Source organism: Felis catus, chromosome E2 (assembly GCF_018350175.1).
Source record: "Felis catus isolate Fca126 chromosome E2, F.catus_Fca126_mat1.0, whole genome shotgun sequence".
In the NCBI taxonomy this organism is placed as follows: domain Eukaryota; kingdom Metazoa; phylum Chordata; class Mammalia; order Carnivora; family Felidae; genus Felis; species Felis catus.
The window spans coordinates 42,191,940-42,208,319 of record NC_058382.1 but is presented as its reverse complement, the minus strand read 5'-3'; the positions used below and the strand labels follow the sequence as shown (position 1 = coordinate 42,208,319).

The window sequence follows — 16,380 nt, the reverse complement described above, 5'->3', positions numbered from 1 at the left end:
TGTCCTGTGAGTCCTCCTAGTGAATCATCAAACCTTGGGAGGCAGGGGTCTTAGGGACTCCTGACACACCTGAGTGGTGTAACTCCACATGGCACTTTAGGAACACTTAACGTTCTTATGTAAGACCTTGGGGCCAATGGGCAACAATAATAAAAATAACAACAATGGGAGTTCACATCTAATGAGGATAATACTATATGCCAGGCACTATATGCCTGTGTTGAGGCTTCAATATATTATCTAATTGATTTCATCCTCATAAGAGTAGTCCCAGTGAGGTCGGTGCAATTATCACCTCATTTGCAGAGGAGGAAACCAAGGCTCAGTGAGGCTACATGAATGGCCAGGGTCACACTGCTAGTGTGTGGCAGAGAGCCAGGTCCCAGCCCAGGCTGTCTGGCTCCAGGGGCCACACCCTTGTTTGGTTTTTCTGTAGCGTGAAGAAGGGCTTTGGTGGCTTTAGGAAGAACTCAGCCTTCAGATATCAGCTCAGTGCTCTTTGACCTCCCCAGCTAGGTTACCCACCTTGGTGTAGATTTTTCTGGCCCCTCTGTATCTTTGTTTTATACCTCTTCTTGAAGTTTGAAAATATGTGATTTCTGTGATGATCCGATTAAGGTCTGCTTCTCCCAGTAAGTTTCAAGTTCCGTAAAAGCAGAGGCGGAGGTGGTTTTTGTTCTTGCCTAGCATGGCACCTGGCACAGTGAGTCCTCAGTAAGTATTGAATGGCAGTGCCATAGATTGAGCACAGGTCAAGGCTGCCTGTGACCAGCCTCTGGTGGGCCCGAGTGGTGCAGCATATGCTACTCAGGACAGCAATGGAGGGCTGAGGGGCAGGCAGTGATTCACAGAGGAAAGGATATTTGAGCTGGATTTTGAAGGATATATAGGAATTTTCTGTGTAATGAAGGTTGATGTGAACTGAGGTGAGATGGGCATATTGGGCAGAAGGAACAGCATGAGCAAAGGCACAGAGGTATAAAGTGTCAGAGGACGTTACTCTTCATGGGTTCCATGCATTGCTTTCCTTTGGTCTTTTGTGACCTATAGAACCTGCTTACATGCACTTTCAGGCCTCCAGATAGATCTGGGTACTCTCAAATTCTTGGCCCTGAGAGTACCATTTAAATCCTTTCCAGCACATACCTGTACCCCTAGAAAGGCTCTGGAACAGTTTAGGGAGTAAACTAATGAAACGTGACTCTTAGCTGTCAGTGGGCCCAGTGCAGAGTTCAAAGGAGGAAATGGAGGCAGAGCAAATTGCTGAGGTCATGCGAGAGCCCCCAAGCTGGCAAGCTGGGCCTTAAACCACAGCCGGAAGTTCCTCAAGTAGCTTCTGTCTTGGCTTCTATCCCCTGTCTGCCCAGCCTGGCATGGGGACATTAAGGGCTGGGATGGAACACTTGAAGGAGATATTGAGAGAACCTTCCTTGCCCTCAGCTCCCAGGGCACCCTGGGTGGTATGTGTGTATTCAGGGATGCACAGAGTTCTCAGCTCATTTTTGGAAGTCCTGTGAGAAAGCCATGTCTAGATAGAGTTGTGGCTTCGAAGAGAGGATTGCCCCACTATTTTGGTCTACCCTGGGTGCCCAAATCGTGAGGAACAGTAGACTTCTGATATTTTCTTTCCTTGCAGGTGTTACAGGAGCCAGTGCCCAAGTGGAGAAATGTCCGTGGCCATAATCCTCTGGTGGGTGTGTTGTCTTCTGCGTGAACTGCCAGCTTTGGTTTAAGTGGCTGCGGATGGTGTGCCAGTGTTTGAGTTTGCCCCCTCCCTGCCCAGGCATTTTCCTATCTCTTAGCTGGGGTGGAAGAAAAGAGGGAGGGGCAATTGGAAGATGGCAGCATATTGGTGTTCTGAGGTCAAGGAGCTCTGAGGCCTGGCTGGGCATTTGCAGATCACAGGGACCTTCTGTCAACTATCCTAAACTGTCCCAGGTGGTCAGCCTCAGCTGCCAGGGGTGTCCATTTCCTGTGGCTCATTCTACCCGTATTCTCTTCTAGAAGGAACCCAGTAGAACCTAGGTCTCCCCTAGAACCTGTCTCTAAGTAACAAAGTTGCTCGGTAAACCTCTGATTTGGGTTTGCACTTGGCAATGCCCAGGGGCTGAATTCGGGTCACCCTGTAGCTACCTCTTGCTTTGCCAAGGGTGGACCTAGCAAGCAGGGGCTACAGTGTGCCTGAGCTCCTTCCTTCCATCCCCATGAGGGAGGCTCTGCTCTGGCTGCTTGGAAGAGATGGGTGGAGTTTGAGTCTGGTAAGAGGGAGCTTAAGAAAGGGATGATGGTTCTGGGCTCCTGCCCCATGTTGTAGGGATGATTAGTTTCACTTTTCAGGTGAGGAAACTGCAGCTGAAATAAGTTGCCCAAGGTCATATACCTCTGGTAAATGACAGAGCTAGTAGCTCTGACCCGTGGAGCAGGGGGAGCTTGTGCTGGCTCCTCATTTCTGGCAACACAAGTGACATCTCCTTGTGTGGTTCATTAGACTCTGAGTTGCACTAGCAGCAGGGACTATGTCTAATATGGCTGACTGTGTTTGCTACAACATAGCGCTCTGTCAGGCACCTAGTAGGTGCTCATTCATTCGTTCATTCAACCAGTATTTATTGAATGCCTGCCATGTGCTAGGCACTGTTTAGACTCTGGAGCAGTGACATCTCAAAGCTCTTGCTCTCTTGGCCTTAATATTCTGGTGTGGGGAGGCAGAAGACAATTCGGTAGTGATTTGGTAGGTGGTGATGGGAGCTGTGAAGATACCTGAAGCAGGCAAAAGGGTATTAATTAAATAAGGCAGAAGTTCTCAGAGCCTTTGAATAAAGAATCCCAGAGACGTGAAAATAGTTTCACCTCTGTGCATGTGGGAGAAGATAGAATGCCAGTCGTTCTCTTTGGGCATAATAAAGAAGCCTCAGAAACATTCATATTCTTTAGGAACCAGCTAAGATAGTTAGGTCATAGATGTTAGGGCTCAGAGGTGACATTGTACAGGACACAGTCCCGGTCTCAAGAGTCTGAGTCTCCTCAGGACAAAGAGCATCTCCAAAGACAGTTTTATAATACAGAATATGATAGAATTAGGTATTTCTAGACACGTGTCTGCTCTGGACAGAAGGGCAAGATTGGTAGTTTTGTGAAGTGTCAATTCATCACTTTATCTGAATTGGCTTTCTGATGCAGGGAGATGTTTGTTCAGCCTTCAGATGGAGAGTGTTTCTCCTAAGCTTTCTGAGATTTTCTTTCATCTGCAGGTAAGAGTTTGCAGTTTTCTATGTGGAGCACTGGAATTTCATTAGTTAGCACCGAGAGAGAGAGAAAAAAAGGAAAAATGTGGAAACGAGCAGAATTTAAGATTATTAGCAAATGAAAAATGGAACATGGACTGTTTTATATATACTGGCAACAAAGAATGATGGGCATGGGGCTGTTCTTTTGGATAAGATCGTTGGGGAAGGCATCTCTGCCAAGGGGACACTTGAGCACAGACTTAAACATAGAGAGTGAGCAGTACAGATTTCTGGAGCAAAAGTGTTCAGTTACAAGTCATAGCAAATGCAAAGGCCCTGAGGTGGGGTCATGCTTGGGTGTTTAGGGGGAACACTCAGGAGGCTTGTGTGGTTGGAAGCACATTGAGTCAGAGGAAGGGTTGTAGGAGACAAGGGAAGATGGAAGTGATTTTCTAGGGCCCTGTGGGCTTTGGTAAGGGGTTTGGTTTTCATTCTGAATTCAGTGGGAAGCCCCTGGAAGGTTCTGAGTGGAGGAACATCAAGAGCTGGGTGAGGTTTAACGGGCTCACTTTGAGTGCTGGATAGAGAACTGACTGCAGGGGACTCAGTAAACACCGAATGACTGTTCCCTCCGACTTTATATAGGCTCCTATGCAGCTGTTACTTGGTTGTCCGACTTTATATAGGCTCCTATTACAGCTGTTACTTGGTTGTCCTATAATTGCTCTAGTCTGTCCACACTGTCCTGAGGGCCCTGCAACCATGTTGGCTTCATCCCTGGCCCCATCACAGCCCCATGTGGGTTTCACGAGATGGCCATCAGTGACTGAAGAGACCAGAGTTCTACAGCTCGAGGTTTTTGGGGTAAAGTGCTGCGTTCTCCCTTCTGCAGGGTCTGCTGTACCGCGATGCTTGTCGATGGGGCTTCACGCTGCAGACATATGTGCAGCTCACGATGCTGGACCACCACACTCGTCCCCAGGTACATTCAGATGCTCAGCTTTAGCCTTCTGAAAATGTTCTTGCCGTGGTGGGTATTTGATTTCCAGGGAGGGGAACCTTGCAAGGAAGCCTCGCTGGACCTTCAGCACTGCTCAGCCTTCTCTGTCTTTGGGGCCAAGGCTTCCTGTTCCTGGCTCTCTGAGTTCCAGCCTCTAGTGCCCTCCCCCACCAGCCTCAGCTAGCCATTAAGTTGGTAGGGATGTCCCTGTGAGCCTGAGTGTTCACAACCTGACTCCTTCTGGGCTCAACATTATTTAACTCAGTTCTTCTCCAAGTGTGCCTAGACCTGGAGCAGCAGGAACATCTGGGAACGTGTTAGAAATTTTCTGGCCCCATCTCAGACCTGCTGAATCAGAAATTCTAGAGATGAGGCCCAGCAATCTGTGTTTTATCAAGCTCTCCAGGTGATTTTAATGCATGCTTTGTTTGTTTGCATGGTTTTTTTTTGGTATGAAATTTATTGTCAAATTGGTTTCCATTCAACACCCAGTGCTCATCCCAACAGGTGCCCTCCTCAATGCCCATCATCCACTTTCCCCTCCCCCACCACCCGCCCATCCCCTATCAGCCCTCAGTTTGTTCTCAGTATTTAAGAGTCTCTTATGGTTTGCCTCCTTCCCTCTCTGTAACTTTTCTTTTTTTTCCCCCCTTCCCCTCCCCCCTGGTCTTCTATTGAGTTTCTTAGGATCCAATATGAGTGAAAGCATATGGTATCTGTCTTTCTCTGCCTGACTTATTTCACTTAGCATAACACTCTCCAGTTCCATCCACGTTGCTACAAATGGCCAGATTTCATTCTTTCTCATTATCAAGTAGTGTTCCATTGTATGTATAAACCACGTCTTCTTTATCCATTCGTCAGTTGATGGATATTTAGGCTCTTTCCATAATTTGGCTATTGTGGAAAGTGCTATTATAAACATTGGGGTACAAGTGACCCTATGCATCAGCACTCCTGTATCTCTTGGGTAAATTCCTACAGTGCTATTGCTGGGTCATAGGGTAGATCTATTTTTCATTTTTTGAGGAACCTCCACACTGTTTTCCAGAGCGGCTGCACCAGTGTGCATTCCCACCAACAGTGCAAGATGGTTCCCGTTTCTCTACATCCTCGCCAGCATCTATAGTCTCCTGATTTGTTCATTTTAGCCACTCTTGAGAACCACTGATCTAACCTTCACCTTTGGCTCTTGGTTCAAATTCTTGGGAGAAAGAATTTGATTGGCTCAGCTTGGTCCCTGTGTCTACCTGTGGGCCAATCAGGTGTTGGCACAGATCACAGGGCACAAACATGCCACTTAGACCCCCTCTATTAGCTGGCGTGTGAATAGGGACAGAGTCTCTTAAAAGAGAGCTGACTGAAGAGAGCCTGATCGGCACCTGTGGTTCAAAATTGTAAGCACAACCTGGAAGACCAGCATGGATGCTGTCCATGAAGGAGATGGGAGGTCCCTATAGCCTGTTATGTTGACACAGCCACTCAGCTGAGTGGTTTGATCCAGAGCTGGGCAGTTGTGACTATAGCTATCCTTCCACAAATCTGTATCTTTTAAAGATGGAAAGATATGAGCAGAACTGTATGAGTTTCTGTCTCCCCAAATACCTAAGTGATACAGGTCAGAGCATCTGCGGTTGGCACTTTTCCCCCTTTACTCACCCTATTTTTCCTGAACAGGCACTCAACCGCAAATCTAAATTGTGTCTAATATATCTGACTATAAGGGGACATATGTGTGTTTCTCCGTTTAAGGAAGTCTGCCATGGGAGAGGAAGAAAGACAGACAAGGAAGGAGGAACGGAAGGAGAGTTGGATGAGTGGGGTGCTAGCAACATATGCGTAGCAGAGGGTCATAAGTGAGGAGAGGATGGAAAAAAATGGAAAGGAAGATGGATGGACATAAAAACCCAGGAAATTCCTGGGTTACGGCTTTGAATATGCCTCTGATTTGCTAGTCCAGGTCCCGTGGGTGCTGTGGGCCAGGCTGAGTGAGGCAGTGTTTGCCCACTTGGGCACAGTCCTTCCTAGTTTGCAAAGGTCTGCAGTGATCCCCAGCCAGCCCTGTGCAGAGGCACAAAGGTCTCACATCTTTGTGGGGTTCCGGAAAGCCAGGCCCTCAGTCACTGATGGCAGAGTCCCCAGCATGTCACACATACTCCAGCCCTCTCGGGGCTTTACCTCGGGCATACATTAAGCAAATGCACACTATTTAGTTCCATAATTACCACACTTTCCACTGGACAGCACTCTGCTGGACAGCACTTGGTGGTTTTTCTAGCATTTCCCCAAACTGATAATCCATTTGAGCCTCACCTCTCCTATGAAAGAGGCTGCTGCTGCTGAGCCCTCTGTCCCTGCATTGCTGCAGCGGCCACCGAGAGCTTCGGGGCGTGGCGAGGGCGTGGGGGGGGCGGAGCACAGCTGAGCCCCATGTTAGACCCACATTTCTGCTCTGGTGATTGCCTCACCATCCCATAGCTTCTCTATTCTTGTGTTCAGCACAGACTGTAGGCGGGGGGAGCAACAAGCATCCTTCAAGCCCTCCTGACCTGAGTCAATGAATCACTTTGTTTTCTTTTAGACATCACCGGTACGATTGATGGAGCGGTCGATTCACAGCGCAAGATATGTTTTTGTAGAAAACCTGTATAGAAGGTACTGTAGTTTACACAGTTGATAAATTATTAAACCCTTAATTTTTTAGAAATGAAATTGGAACTTGTTTACTCCCGTGACAGATATTGAATACCTCCTGTACGGTCTCTTGCATGTGCTGCCATAGGCCTGCTGTGTAACAACCAACCACAAAGCCTCAGTGGCAGACAGATTTCTGCGTGGATTTTGCTCAGTCATCTGGGGTGGCTGGCCAGGTGGTGGCTCTGCTGTCCGTGATGTCTGGGGGTCGGCTGGTCTAGGACGGCTCCAGCCAGGGTGACTGAGGTGACTCATCTCTTTGTGCCTCTCATCCTCCTTCTGGGACCAGCAAGCTAGTCTGGACATTCACTTCTCATGGTGATGGTGGAGAGCAGAGGCACCAGCAGAAATGCACGAGCACTTTTCAGTCCTTGGCTACAGATTTGCTGTCACCCCATTGGCCAAAACAGGACATGCCAGCTGACCCCAGTCTGAGAGTTGTGGAGGGCCCATGTGGATCACATGGCAGAGTGGGAGGATGTGGGGCAGAGTGAAGACCCAGGGCAGTGGAGTGGTCAGGCTATTACCCTTTCACCCAAAACCGTCTTTTGTCCTCATGGGTGTGGACTCTGTCATATAGACATGGTTAGGGGACTTCTGGTGACCCACAGTGCTGAGGCCTCAGAGGCTTGGGACCCTCCTGATTTCTGTGCTCAGTTTACTGCTGATTTTAGGGATCTTAGGGAGATGGGCTGCAGGCTTTGGCCTGTGTGCTGGCTCTACATGCTGGCTCCCCCGTCCCTCTCCTCTGCAACTGTCCTGTCACCTCTCCCATCTCTCCCCAACCACCCTGTCTGGATGGGTCGGACTTCTTTCTTATTTTTAATTACTGCTCTTGGGCTTCATAATGTGTAAGACAACTTCTGATCAGGTTGAACTGTATGAAATTATTAATTTTGACCAAACTTGACCCACAAAATGGTAGTTACACATGGTTCAACTTTGTCTATGTTTATTTGTTCAGTTGTCTGTTGTGGTTCCCCTGCCCACCCCCGCCAGCTGGACCATAAGCTCCTTGGGCCCTGTGGCAGGTATACTTGCCTAGCATGCACACAGCGTGGGGCCGGCACCTGGGCCATATCGTGAGCTCATGCTGGGCAATGGGACTTGCAGCCATTCTTGGGTCTCCTGCCTGGCACATTTCCCAGGCTCTGGCCCCAGCTGTTTCACATCTTCTCCTTTGAGGGGACCACTAAAAAGGCTTCTCTTTTGGTCCCGAGCTGGTGTGTATTGTGCCCGTCTGCCTGTGTGGCCCCCAAAACAACAGCTTCTGCTCCCATCTATTCTGAGCGTTAGACTCATGCCATGAGTCAGGATAGCAGCCAGGGCAAGTCATGACTATGGCTTTGTCCCCCAGCCTTCCAGCAGGAGTGGTCCTGATGCTGGAGCCCTATCCTCCCCCAGCTGCCTGGGGTTTCAGTGGAGCCCAGGTGTCCACTACACTTTCCTTTGCTCCCTGCTCATCAGTGCCTTAGCCAGAGGGAGGACAGGCAGAGGAGAGAAGAGAAAGAATAGAGAAGCCCTGCTGGTGTTTGTTTATTGCTCTGACGTGTGGACCCTGGGCAGCAGGGTGGGACTTCACCTGACGAGGCTCTCTGTTTTGTAATTGTTGTCAGCTTGGCCATTTCTGTGTGGCAGCCAGTGGCTCTTTTTGAAGTGGGTAACCTGGAATGGAATGACCAGAGGCCCAGGGGAGAGAGTGAGGTGAGGAGTTCGGGGCACCTGCATCCCATCCTGGCTCTGGAATTTGCTGTCTTTGTGCACACAGCCGAGTTCCTAAACCTCCCTGAGCCTTTCTTATCTCTAATTCCTGTCGTCCATCTAGAGAGCCTGTGGAACAGTTGCCTAGTTTAGGGTTTGTGCCTCTTATGTAGGTCCTTGTCTACCCTGATCTTTGCCAAATTTGCCAGTTAACCCCCCCAGCCCCTACCTGCAGGCTGCCCGAGGCCTAGTGAGTTTCCCCAGCAGCCATTGTCTCTGCCTGTCCCAGCAGGTGGTTTTAGCTGATGTCATGGGCTTTGGTTACTCATGCCCATAGTTGTTCATTCCAGCACTTTGATGGGTGGTTCTGATTTCCTAATCTCTGCGGCTGTGGTTGAGGTCATAGGTCCAGAAAACGTGGGCCTTGCCCTGGCTGTTTTGTGGGTAATGTAGGAAAAGACCATAGCTTTTAGTTTTGTTTTTTTAAACTCTTTTCCTGCCCTGTTAGCTTCATTTTTATCCCTCCCCTGGCCCTCCCAGAATGCCTGGCATCTGTGGTTAGGATTTCGGTGGGACAGTGAACCACAGGAGAAATTTACTGTGTCCATGTTTCTGTTCTCGGGATCTAATTGTTTCAAGTTCATACAGCCTTCAGAGAACGTGGGTTCCCCTGAAGACCTCGTTGGAACCTCAAGGCTGGTTGCTGGTATCACTTGATTCAGTCTAAAAGCTGTTGGTTGGTGCATGGCATTGGGCACTCCAGAGGCTGCTGGGAACACTGTGGCAGCCTGCGGGGCGGGGGGGGGGGGGGGTGGGTGAGGCCATCTGCCACTTCAGTTTCAGGGAAATCAGAGAAGGTGGTGCTCCTCAAACCCTTTGACTGAAGCCTCCCAGAGGCGAAGGAATGCTCACACAGGTGGCTGCTTCCCCACTTGCCCTCCCAGACCATATAGCCCAAAGAAGCCCACTAACAAACCGGAAGTTGCTTTGAAGTCCCCTCTTTTATCTTTTTTTTTTTTTTTTTTTCAACATTTTTTTTTTTTTTTTTTTTTTTGGGACAGAGAGAGACAGAGCATGAACGGGGGAGGGGCAGAGAGAGAGGGAGACACAGAATCAGAAACAGGCTCCAGGCTCTGAGCCATCAGCCCAGAGCCCGACGCGGGGCTCGAACTCACGGACCACGAGATCGTGACCTGGCTGAAGTCGGACGCTTAACCGACTGCGCCACCCAGGCGCCCCTGAAGTCCTCTCTTTTATCTTAAAAATTCATATGGATTTTGCATTCTGCTCTATAATGTGTTCTTCTGTTTGTGTCTGTAACAAACACCATACTGAGCGTGTGGTTTGGAGTACCTCCTCACTCAGCCATGTACCCTAGAGTCCCCAGATTCTGGAGGTGGGGAACTCAAGGAGAGGGGGTCTGAGTAGGACCTCCACAGTGCGGGTGATACAGCTATGACCCCGACCAGGTTATCTGTGTTCCCTGGAAATGAGGGCGTTTGCTCAAGTGGTTGAAGGGCAGGCCAGGAGCCACATTTATTGTCTGGTTCTTCATACTCCTCTTTGAGTCCTCAGGGCAGCCCTGTGGTGTAGGTACTGGGGACCCTGTTTGGCAGAGTAGGAACTGAGATGGGCTCAGAAGACCCATGCTCCTTCCTGACCAGGCGGGCGACTGAGCAGGGGGAGCTGCCCTGTGCCCTGCTGTGTGGGGAGCAATTATGAGGGAGCCGTGGGAGACATCGAGATTTTTCTCCTTAAGGCCAGAGGCTTCAGACTGGCTGGAGGCCCTGAGGAGTCTACTCAGGCGAGTCAGGCCTCTGCCTCTTTCCACCCAGGCCTTATAGTGGGCTTCTCCCAGAGATCACTGTACATCTTGTTAACATGTAGATGCTGCTTTGCTGAGTCCAGGGTGGGGCCTGAGAACCTGAATTTATAACAAGCACCCTAGGTGGCCACCATCCTGGGAGGAGCACACTTGGAGGCATAAGGCTTTAGAAGAAGCCTGCAGCCAGCCTGCAAAGAGCTCTCTGCTCTAGTGCCCAGCCCTTTTCCTCGAGAGTTTTGTTTCTGTGGCTTCCTTGGGGTCAGGAGAGTAAGACCCCAGTCCTGTAGGCTTTCTTGGGTGCAGGCAGTCCGCCCTGGTGAAAGTTCTTCAGTGCAGGGGCTGGGGGTCCTGTTTCCTGCATTCCTTGCTGTTTGTCCATTTCACATTTGTTGTTTCAAGTTTTAGTTGTTGGGGGTTTTGTTGTGTTTTCTTTGTTTTAAGGGTCTCCAAGTTTAATTCCTGGGCCAGGAAAGGTGCAGCCAGGTGCAGCCATAGGCCAAAGGTTTTCTGTGTGGGGGCACATTGGAGTGTTTGTAGCCGGAGCTAACGAGGTGATGAGAGCAAGGTAGCGTGGAATGTGGGTTTTCTTCTCGGTCGCTCTCCGTCCAACCCCAGCTTTCCTTGATGTAGTGGGTCAGCCACAGTGAAGTGTTACTGAGAAAGGAGATGTTTTGAGGGTTTTCTGCTCCCCACAAATACGGATTTCTGTGCTTTTGAGCCTAAACCAAATGTATGCTACACCTGAGTTTGGCTGGATCCTTTGCCCTCGCCTATAATAGGATGTTTCAGTTCCTACCTGTGGGGAGTTCGGCTGGGTACTGGAAACCCCAGCATGGCACATGTAGAGAGTCAGCTCCTGGCTCAGCTCATGCCACCCTCCATCCTCAGGTGCTCCAGGAAAAAGCTTCCTGATGTGTACTGATGGGGACGGGTACAAGTTGCTGCTGCCCCTTCGGTGTTGGGGTTGAACCTTTTCTCTTTCTTAAAAGCCATTGAAACCTTGGGGAGGGGGGCTGGGTGGAAGGGAGTACACCAGGCCACACACTGGCATTCTGCATCCCCCAAAGCAAAATTTCTTGAAGGTATCCTTGCCTTTTGGACCTTGAACAAGTAAGGAGCTCTCCTAGGGAGAGACCTGCCTCTTCTGGCCCCCCCATTGCAGCGAGTTTGGGGCAGGCAGGATGTGAGTGCAATTATGCTGCTAGGGGTGTGAGAGCATGGTGTTAATTGCTGAAGAGGAAGATTCCAGTTACATAGCCTCCTTAACGACCAGGCACTTGTGAGGCCTGGGCGCCGCGCTGAAGTGAAAAGCTGAAGGTGGTGAGAAGGACTCATGTAGCTAAAGTGGCCACGCAGGCAATTGTGTGGCCCAAACCTTGTGGGCTGAATAATTGAATGCCAAGGTTTTACTAGATTGGTTGGCATTTTCGAAGAGCAGAAGTAGGGGAACTGAGTGGGGCCCAACTGGAGAAGTGACAGCTGACTCGCCTGGGGTTGCAGATCAGGGACATTGATGAAGACCCTGCATTTGGAACAGTAAGCAGACCCTCCTACCTCCCTAGCTGGCCTAGGGGCTGGGACTCTTCCCCTGCTCTGGTCCAAAGGGGGACTTAGGCCTGGGTCTTGACCCTGAGAGCTGTGCCTTTCCTCCAGCTGCGGCCACAGAGACACAGGAGCGTCCAGAACAGCCCCCTCACTTGACAGACAGGAAGGGCAAGTGATGTAATGCAGAGCATGTGAGTTTTGGGGCCACAGAGAGCCAGGCTTTAATTCCTGCTTAGACTGAGGTGTGTTTCACTGCTCTGGGCCTCAGTTTTCCTCATCGGCAAATTTGGGACTAAAATTGATCATATAAGGTCTTGTGAAAACAAGAGACAATCATGTATACAGGGAGACTGGCATATGAATGAGAGGTTTCTGTTCCAGCCTGTGCTGTGCAAACTGGGGCCTCTGAGGGCCTCAGGAGGAAGATAGCAGCAAACTGTGCCAAGCAAAACAGCCAGCAGGATTCGTGTGGATGCAAGACCTCGGTTTTGCCACCCTGGGTAAGGGGACGGCACCACGAAATCCTCTCATTCCACCCATTCCACTGTTGGGGAGTCAAGTGGTTGAATTTTCTGTAGAGAGGCGCCACCCACTGTGTGTTCTGTGGAAATAAAAGCAGTGGCTTGGGGGCACCTGAGTGGCTTAGTCAGTTAAGTGTCTGACTTTGGCTCAGGTCATGATCTTGCAGTTCGTGAATTTGAGCCTCACCTTGTGCTCTGTGCTAACACCTCAGAACCCGGAGCCTGCTTAGGATTCTGTGTCTGCTTCTCTCTGCCCCTGCCCCACTCATGCTCTGTCTATCTGTCTCTCTCCTTCAAAAATAAATAAACATTTTTAGGGGCGCCTGGGTGGCGCAGTCGGTTAAGCGTCCGACTTCAGCCAGGTCACGATCTCGCGGTCCGTGAGTTCGAGCCCCACGTCAGGCTCTGGGCTGATGGCTCGGAGCCTGGAGCCTGTTTCCGATTCTGTGTCTCCCTCTCTCTCTGCCCCTCCCCTGTTCATGCTCTGTCTCTCTCTGTCCCAAAAATAAATAAAAAACGTTGAAAAAAAATTTTTTTTAAATAAATAAATAAACATTTTTTTAAAAATTAAAAAAAAAATTAAAACAGTGGCTTATTGGTGGTGCTGGGTGCCCCAATCTAGAGGCAGACACAGGAGGAGCCAGGCAGAATTTCCAGGAGGAAAACTTCGAATATGGATAAAGCAGCACCTGCTGTCTGACATTCCTCAGAGTCACAGAAACCAGGCCTCCGTTTCCTCACTCAGCTTAGCCAGTGACAGGTTGTCCTGGACCCCCTAGCACAGTGCTCCCAGCAATCTCGGAAGGGTTTCCTGGAGGTCTTCCTGCCAACCCGGTTGGCAGGGAGGCTGCCCCCACGGAGGACCTCTCCAGGAGAGTGCTGGAAAGGGATATCCTTCTTCCTGTCTGTGGGGGAAGCTGCCGGTTTGGGCTGGGTTGGGGTAGGACCAGGAGGTCCCTGTGCCCCTCAGGAAGTATCCTGAGATTATCTGGAACTGATTTCCAGGGGAATAGTGGCTCTCAGGCAGGCTCCAGAGACTCCCGCAGATGTGAGCCCCATCCTCATGTCTCTGCATCCTTCCATGCACATCCTGACCCTTTTTTCTGGTAGTGTTGGTCTGGTTTTTCAGTTAACACTGTGCTGCATATGTTCTGCATGGTGACTCAATTCAGCAGTTCCAGCTTCCGGGATCTTCCCAGCTCTGGGATTTGGCAAAATCTGCCTTGAGCCTTGCAGACACATGTGAAGTTCTGCAGGGCAAAGTATGACACCTGACTGTCCAGCAAGCATCAGTGACTTTGGAGGCACTGGGCAGTTCTGCCTCTGGCCCCGCTCACTAGTCCACAGCCCTATGTTGCTAGTCTGTTCTGTGCCTTCAGGCTATTTGGTCTGTGTTTTAGTGGAGAAGGGGAGGGGCCGATTAGCAGCTTGCTTTCCGGAAACCCTCATTCCCTCAGAGTCAGTTTTGTTCTGGACAACGAAACTTTGTTTCCCAGTGAAGGAAAACACATGAAGAGAGAGTGGTTTGGTTTCCTGAAATCAGATACTCTGAGCTGCGACTAACTGAAACCCAGCTCCAAGTAACCTGAAGGATGAGGTCATTAGTGGTTATCTTAATGGCAGGCAGGGTTGGTTTCATTCAGTGGCTCCAGCCTTGTTTTCCTACTTTTGTGTCTCATTCATATCCTCAATATGATTCCTCCATGGTGACGAAATGGCTGTGGCAGAACCAGGTTTCTCACTTGCTAGCCAGAGTAGGTGTCTTGCCAGTGGCTTTCCTCTGAGTGTGAGAAAGCATGGTTTCTATCAACCCCTGCAGGCCTCCCTCATGTCTCACTGGCCCAGGCTGGGCCGGTGTGGCCAGGGGATGCCTTGTACTGATTGGTGCAGCTTGTGAGAGGACAGTACTTCCCTTAGACCAACTGGGCCTCCCCAGAAGCTTGGGGTGGGGTCAGGTTTCCCTGGAACACTCAGACCTGAATAAATAATGGGCTACTTTTTTTTTAAAGTTTTTTTTTAATGTTTTTTATTTTTAATTTTATTTTTTAATTTTATTTTTTGTTTTTTCAAATTTACGTCCAAATTAGTTAGTATATAGTGCAACAATGATTTCAGGAGTAGATTCCTTAATGCCCCTTACCCATTTACCATTTAGCCCATCCCCCCTCCCACAACCCCTCCAGTAACCCTCAGTTTGTTCTCCATATTTATGAGTCTCTTCTGTTTTGTCCCCCTCCCTGTTTTGATATTATTTTTGCTTTCTGTCCCTTATGTTCATCTGTTTTGTCTCTTAAAGTCCTCATGTGAGTGAAGTCATATGATTTTTGTCTTTCTCTGACTAATTTCACTTAGCATAATACCCTCCAGTCCCATCCACATAGTTGCAAGTGGCAAGATTTCATTCTTTTTGATTGCCGAGTAATACTCCATTGTATACATGTACTGCATCTTCTTTATCCATTCATCCATCGATGGACATTTGGGCTCTTTCCATACTTTGGCTATTGTGGATAGTGCTGTTATAAACATTGGGGTGCATGTGTCCCTTCGAAACAGCACACCTGTATCCCTTGGATACATGCCTAGTAGTGCAATTGCTGGGTTGTAGGGTAGTTCTATTTTTAATTTTTTGAGGAACCTCCATACTGTTTTCCAGAGTGGCTGCACCAGCTTGCATTCCCACCAACAGTGCAAAAGAGATCCTCTTTCTCCACATCCACGCCAACATCTGTGGTTGCCTGAGTTGTTAATGTTAGCCATTCTGACAGGTGTGAGGTGGTATCTCATTGTGGTTTTGATTTGTATTTCCCTGATGATGAGTGATGTTAAGCATTTTCTCATGTGTTGGTTAGCCATCTGGATGTCTTCTTTGGAGAAGTGTCTACTCATGACTTTTGCTCATTTCTTCCCTGGATTATTTGTTTTTTGGGTGTTGAGTTTGATAAGTTCTTTATAGACTTTGGATACTAACTCTTTATCTGATATGTCATTTGCAAATATCTTTTCCCATTCCATCGGTTGCCTTTTAGTTTTGCTGATTGTTTCCTTTGCTGTGCAGAAGCTTTTTATTTTGATGAGGTCCCAGTAGTTCATTTTTGTTTAATTTGTTTTTTAAATGTTTACTTAATTTTGAGAGAGACAGAGCATGAGCAGGGGAGGGGCAGAGGAAGAGGGAGACGCAGAATCTGAAGCAGGCTCCAGGCTCTGAGCTGTCAGCACAGAGCCTGATGTGGGACTTGAACTCACAGGTGGTAAGATCATGACCCAAGCTGAAGTCGGATGCTTAACCGACTGAGCCACCCAGGCACCCCAATAATGGGCTATAAGGACATAAGAGAAGAGATAGCCACCTGTCCTCACACCATACCAGCCTGTGGTCACAAAGTCATTACCTTTAGTTCTGGATTGCATTGGCTCGGGTCCTCTCTGCAGTGTTGTGGGACTTCTTCCAACCACCCTCCTCCACCCACTCATTCCAAGAGCCCTCGCATGTTAATCAGGTCTCCTGGCTGAGATCTGATGCCTGAAGACCTAAGACACCGGCAGCTGCCCCTCTGCCCCCACTGTTCTCTCAGGCACCGTACACTTTCCTGCTGCTCGGCCCAGGCACAGCTAGCTGTTCTCCCCTGAGGATATCATGGTGTCTCAGGGACTAGGGGCAGTGTCCCTGTCCAGTTTGTGCCATGCCCTGTCGTTTGTGCCCTTCGTCCCCCAGAGCACCCCCCTCCAACTGTCTGAGCTCTTATCTCTGTCCATGCCCATCCCTGCATCCCTCTTCCCCATCAGGTGGGAGTCTATTCACAGCACCTGGCAGGGGGCCAGCTCTAGACCGCCCTTCCACTGGGCTCTTCTCTTGTCCCCACCGTT

At 49.4% G+C, this 16,380-nt stretch overlaps 1 protein-coding gene across 10 annotated transcripts in view; it reads left to right on the top strand.

The window, feature by feature from the left end:
- TK2 (thymidine kinase 2) overlaps nt 1-16,380 on the top strand; it is a 34,560-nt gene that overhangs the window by 7,673 nt on the left and 10,507 nt on the right. For 9 of the 10 annotated variants that reach the window (XM_023245607.2, XM_006941571.5, XM_023245606.2 and 6 more), the window contains 3 exons: nt 1,637-1,690; nt 4,120-4,209; nt 6,809-6,882. In XM_023245607.2, coding sequence (XP_023101375.1) covers nt 1,637-1,690; nt 4,120-4,209; nt 6,809-6,882 — 218 coding nt within the window. Of the gene's footprint in view, nt 1-1,636; nt 1,691-3,188; nt 3,252-4,119; nt 4,210-6,808; nt 6,883-16,380 lie in introns of those variants that run through there. The other variant, XM_019819843.3, reaches the window with a different exon arrangement.